We start from the raw sequence: 6,055 nt of genomic DNA on the forward strand, positions 1-6,055 counted from the left end.
CGGCGGTCACGACGGAGCTCCCGCGCCAGGAGACGGCCTAGCCGGCCGCCGAAGCAGGGACAGGCCGCCACGGCGGAGACCGATGGGGCAGTCTCCGTCCTTGGGGATGTTCGCCACCCGCCTGGATAAAGCCGCGCGGGAGGGAGCACGACGGGAACCGGGCCGCCGCCGCCGCCGCCTCTTGCCGCCGCGGCGCATGCGCCAGCGCTGAGGCGGCATTGGCGGGCCCGCCCCTCGCCCCCCGGAGACGCTGCGGGTTACCCAGAAGGCAGCGCGCCGCTCCGAGGTCAAGATGGCGGCGAGGGCACCGGGTGAGACGGCGGTGGGCGGCTGGGGGTGGTCGTGCGGGGCTGCGCCCGTCGCGCTTGCGGTGCTGGGCTCGTCCTGTCCCGTACCGGGAGGCGAGGCGGGCCCTGATGGGGAGCCGGTGGACGGTGTGCGCTGTGTGCCCTTGACAGGGGCAGAGCCCGAGCCCGCAGCTAGTGTACCGCTGGCACGGCCCTGGCGGGCGGGTTTCCTCGCCGTCCCTCCCGAGCGGCGGCCCCTTAGTCTGGGCCTCAGCGGAGGGAGCCTGGCTCCGATACTGAGGTTTTCTGGGAGCAGTGGGGCAGAGGGTGCTCGGGAGCACTGGAGGAGCCCTTGGGCTGCTCCGGAGGGGCCTCGGGGATCGCTCTCCTGCCCGGACTGATTCTACGCTTAGTTGGTTTAATGTTATTCCTTCTAAAGTCCTAAAGTATGAAGGAATAAGGCCTGATGAGATAGTGTACTGGTAGCACACGTAGCACTGGTTTTATGGGGTGACTTAATAAGACAACTAACTTAAAGTCATGAAAGATAGCTTGCCCTGGCTGCATTGCCCATATCGTGCTGTTTCTGGATTTCTAGACCCCTTGTTGAGTTACTTTAATGGTATTTGGTACTGCATTGTACTTGATTACATGTAAAACCACCTTTGCTATCCAAAATCACAGTTACAGAAAAACGAACGTTCTACATGTGGTGTGTTTTATTTTTTCTTTTTAAAGTCAATGAGTTTTTTTGAGGTTTCAGTGTTGACTTTCCAGTTGACTTTGGCAGCTCTTTGAAAAAGGAAGCTCTGGAATAGTATTTAAGTAACTGGAGAGGAGAGCAGAAGGTTAACAGTGTAATAATATGCTGGCCTTGAAATTGAATTAACCCATAGCGAGAGCTGTGGAACTTAGATAAATGATTTGAAAAGCATGATGGTTTTGCTTTATGTAGAACATTATGGTTTTAGCTCAGGTAAGAGTTATGGAGCCTAAAAGCGTTGGTGCTGTCTTTGACAATGAACTGTTAGTGTTGTTACAAGTCTTAAAGCAGTCTAATATTCATATTTAGTGAAACAGAGGTCAAATGATTGTACGTAACAAGCACTCATTCTACCTGTTCAGCGTCAGTTAAGGGGTACTGAAAAGCAGAGAGGCCAAGTCATACATGTTCAAATTCAAACTTGATGTAGCGTTGCATTACTGCACGTGAAGGAGGCCAGCAAAAACTTGTGTACTGTCATAGCAGTGTGTAAATGTTGAATTTTATCTTGCTCTGCAACTGATGATGGTCACATTCAGTTGCAGGAGGTGGTCGCCTGTTAGACAGGATTCGCAAGTGGTATTATAATGCAGCTGGATTCAACAAACTCGGTAAGTGTTTCATTGAGTTTTAAAAACTGCAAATGTAACAATCCTCAAACTAGTTATGGTTCATAACTGGTGTATGTACGTGCAGTTTGGCATAAGTCTTTTTGATCAAAATTAGCTACTACTTTTGTGGGGAAAAAGTTAGCAATAGCTTCAGTCATCATGATTGCTACCCAGTAGTGAATCAGTGACTCTTCTGTTATTTCTGTGTTTGCTCTTGTTTTCAGTGAAATAACTTACAACAGCTAAGGTTAAGCTGGAGCAGCTGAAAGAATCTTTCACAAAATAGTCCTGAAAGCTTGATTATTTATCTTTTCCCACCAAGTCAATTTCACTGGCCAGTATCTTCTAACGCAAAGGCTGCCCTTGAAGCTGGAGAGATTTCCACTGATAGCAGTCAGTCTGTCTGGGATGCTTATGCAAAGTATCCAAAGTGCAAAAAAGGATTGTTAGTTCTGTGCTTCATGTTCACTTGAAGCTACTTGTGCTACAACTTCACTTGATGTCTCTCTGGCCTGCGCAATGGTGAAGTAGGTGTAAAAATAGTGTTTCCTTAAGTAGAGGAGGTTGCCTTGATGGTATTGTCTTCAATTTGTTCAGTTGTTACCAAGTTTGTTTCAACTATTTAGATGGCAGAACTGTTCTTGAATGATAAGAGAATCTGAAAATTCAGAGGCTGTAATTTACTGCTGACTGCAATATGAGCGAATCATTTAAAGGAAGTTAACGTACCCGCACTGGTGAAGTTAGAAAAAAATTGCAGGACAACTGTAGAGGAATAAGCTTAGGTCTTTTCCTCCAGAGATGCCGTGCTTAGCCCCTCTTCTTATATCTGTCTGCTGAAATTCTTAAAGGCATTAATAAATGTTCCTGCTTTTCTGGGAATGCAACTAAAAACTGAGGACAAACACCGAATTTAATCTATTGATTAAACTAGTAGCCATGCTCCCTGTGTCTTTGAAATAAATTACAAAACTGAATTCAAGAATATGTGGCTCAGAAGAAATTTTTGTTTTATTGGGAGACTACTGCCAACTCAGTTACATGAGATCAAAACCTTTAACCACAAGTCAGCAGGTATACTCTTGTAATCTGCATCAATCTTGGAATGTTACAAAAATAATATTTTGTCTTATGTTGTTAATACTGAAACTTAAGGCAGGGTTGGTTGAATTTCAGGAATCCTTTGTTCCACAGTGTGGCGGTGTTCTTGGCTTTGAGAAGACTGGGTACTTCTCCCTGATTTAACTTATGATTTGGGGCGGGGTGAGAGGAAACCAACTCGGGAACAAACATCTAGCTTCAGGTTTCCATAGCTTAACATAGTCAATGGAGATCTAGTCACTATACACAGTGGAGTTTAGAGAATAATTCTGCAGTACTGAAGTAGTCACATCTGTGGTTGACTGACTCTAATGGATTCAGAGCTTTTAAACCCTTTACCTAGACAGTCATCTTAAATACAGACATAAAATTAGGTGAGCATAACTTCACCCCTCAGATCCAGAATAGTTATTGTTCTGTGTATATATATATATATACTCTTATGAAACACATTGAATCAAATACCCATTTTCCCCATTCCTCCTTAAGAAAAGGAGTAGAAACAAGTAAATAGAGTATGTGTAAGCCAGTGTTTAGAGTTTATTCACTGTGAGCAATTAGTGGTGCTCTTCTCCTAGATTGGTTTGGTTTTTTGTCATAAGTTTGCATTGGAAATGTTTTGCCCATGTTATGTAGAAACACCTGTGTCAATCCTAAATCTTACTTAAGAACATTTATTCAGTGATATCGTAAAATCTTCTTGGTACAGGATTAATGCGAGATGATACATTGTATGAAGATGATGATGTAAAAGAAGCACTGAAGAGACTTCCAGAACATCTTTACAATGAAAGAATATTTCGCATAAAGCGAGCACTCGACTTAAGCCTGAAACATCAGATCCTTCCAAAAGACCAGTGGGTGAAGTATGAAGAGGTATGTGTGCAGAGTGTTTCCAAGGTAGAGGTCTTAAATGGCACTGCTGTGACTAGTCTTCGGGATTTTCAGTCTCTGAAGAGATACACGCTTACATGTTCTTTATAATGAGTAAATGAGTGTGTATCTCGTAGGATACCTTTGGAAGACACAGGTTTTGATCGCTGTTTAAAAATCTCTGTTTTTCAATGGAAATTATAGCATTTTGCTCAAGACGATAAAGGCTTAAACTGCAGCTCAGAGCCATAGCACATTGTTTGTATTCAGACAAAATATTTCTTCTAAGCTCTCAGATAAAGAAATACACTGTAACTAGCTTGGAAATTCTCACAAAAGGTCTCTTGCTTTTCTGATGAATTTCTTAATTTTATAGAAGAATCTCTAACCAAAGCTTTTATTCCTGAAGATGCCAAGGAAGAATAATTTAAAGGGAAATCTCACATTAAAATAAGTGTTGTCTTGTAATTTGAAAAACAAACTACGCCTTCCTTTTCAGATGTAACTAAATTTATTTTTTTTTTATAGTGGATTGATTCACAGACTTTGCATTACTGTCCATCTCAGCTTTCTCCAAATTGCCAGGCAGAGAGGAATCTTACCACTAAACTTTTGACTACAGGATAGTATAAGGGTGTTACATTTCTCTATATAAGCAGAGGCTGTTTCTCGTGGTGCTATTGGTCATGTTTAGGTAACTGTTGCACTGAAAAACTGGTTGCGTAGTTCCTTAGCAGCAGTTTGGTTTGTAAGTGTTAAACACGGTCAAGGTGTTCCATCGAATCCAAGTTTACAGTGCTGTTTAGAAGTTAAGTTCAAAATCATTTCTCCAAAGTATTATAGTTGGACTTTGAACTAATTAAAGTGGATCTTGTACATTTGGGTATCTGCCAAAAGAATATTGTTTCTAAAGGTATAGCTGGAAGCATCACTTTGCTTGTTAATGTTGGCGAGGAGTTAAGAATTAGTGGTTGCTGCAGTAAAGAACTTGTCATTGCAGACTTGGCAGATACAAAGTTTACCTTTTCAGAACAAGTAATGCTTGATTTCTTTTTTTTTTTTTTTTTTTCTTGTTAGGTTGGGTTTTAGTCAAATCTGAGGAGGAATGAGAGACAGGTAATCTGTAGGAATGGCTTGAGATGTTTCTGGACCTCCCTGTAAGTTTAAATATATTCTCTTCTTTTTCAGGATAAGCATTATCTTGAACCGTACCTAAAAGAAGTAATCCGTGAAAGGCTTGAAAGAGAAGCATGGAACAAGAAATAACTGTTGAACTACTTCATGCAAATATCCACATATTTCTGATATTTTTAAACGTTTCGTTATAGAAGTCTATGGGGAGACAAATGTGAAGCTGAGGAATACTGTTTCGACTTGTTCATTGATTCTGTTCATCCAACTAAAATAAACATGTCAAAGTATAAAATCTACTTGGAAGAGTTCTTTGTAAATGTTAACAAGCTAATGTTTGGATCTTTCCTACGAGCATGTACGTTACATATTAGCTTAGTGGTATGCAGTCTTCATTCCAGCTTTTTGATTCTTACTCTTTTCATAGTACAGCTATTTTCTGCAGTTGTAGTGTTAGGTAAGAAACATGCAAGGCTGTTGGTGCTAGTTGCTCTGTTAAATTAAAAGGGGAGTGCTTATTTCCTTCATCACTTCACCCTGGAGACACCAATACTGGACCAGAGCTTGATGTTACAATGGCATCATGAGGCAGCAGAATGTAATATTCTGTGCATCTAAGCACATACATATTACAATAATGGAAAATACAGATGATTCTTTAATCACAAAATCAGGAAATGTTTCACTAGGTTTTTATACCGTATACATTGTTAATCCTTAAAAGACTGTTTTCATATAAACTGTAATGACTGTCTCACTTCAGATTCTTGAGACTTTTTATCCTTTTAAAGGGTAAAAGTGGTATGCTGATGTGCTTTCAACAGCATAATTAACTTCCCATATATTTTTTTCATGGCCTAAAGTATGCTGTTTACAGTGATTACGTGGAATTCAGGCTCTGCTTAAAAACAGAAGGAATTCAGTTGTATCCAGAAAATACCAGCCATTGCTGGCTGAAGACCTTGAGTCTAGTCTCCCATAGTTTAATGGTAGTGTTTATTTGGGACAGATTTTGGTATTACATGTGAAATTCAAAGCCTATCATCTAGCCCTCTGTCAGTAGTGCACAATCTTGTGTGATAGTCCCAAGGTTTAGTTTTTTCCTCTTGTGATGCATGCTTGTCTGCCAAATGCAAGAATCCATTGACCAAAAGCTAGAGCAGTTTAGGAAAAAAAAAAAATTACATAAATACGGAGCAAGCTATGTCTGTAGTTTTGAATTGGTATGACCACATAAATAGAATTTATTCCAATCCAACTGGATTGGAAGTTAGAATGAAAACCATATT

At 41.0% G+C, this 6,055-nt stretch overlaps 1 protein-coding gene across 1 annotated transcript; it reads left to right on the forward strand.

The window, feature by feature from the left end:
* Nucleotides 1-229: 229 nt before the first annotated feature.
* UQCRB (ubiquinol-cytochrome c reductase binding protein) lies at nt 230-5,065 on the forward strand. Its single transcript, XM_076329382.1, has 4 exons — nt 230-311; nt 1,590-1,661; nt 3,472-3,638; nt 4,824-5,065. Exons 1-4 carry the CDS (start codon nt 293-295, stop codon nt 4,899-4,901), a joined length of 336 nt encoding a protein of 111 aa, XP_076185497.1. The 5' UTR covers nt 230-292; the 3' UTR covers nt 4,902-5,065.
* The last annotated feature ends 990 nt before the right edge of the window (nt 5,066-6,055 follow it).

The sequence above is a fragment of the Aptenodytes patagonicus genome, chromosome 2 (genome assembly GCF_965638725.1).
Source record: "Aptenodytes patagonicus chromosome 2, bAptPat1.pri.cur, whole genome shotgun sequence".
Taxonomy (NCBI): domain Eukaryota; kingdom Metazoa; phylum Chordata; class Aves; order Sphenisciformes; family Spheniscidae; genus Aptenodytes; species Aptenodytes patagonicus.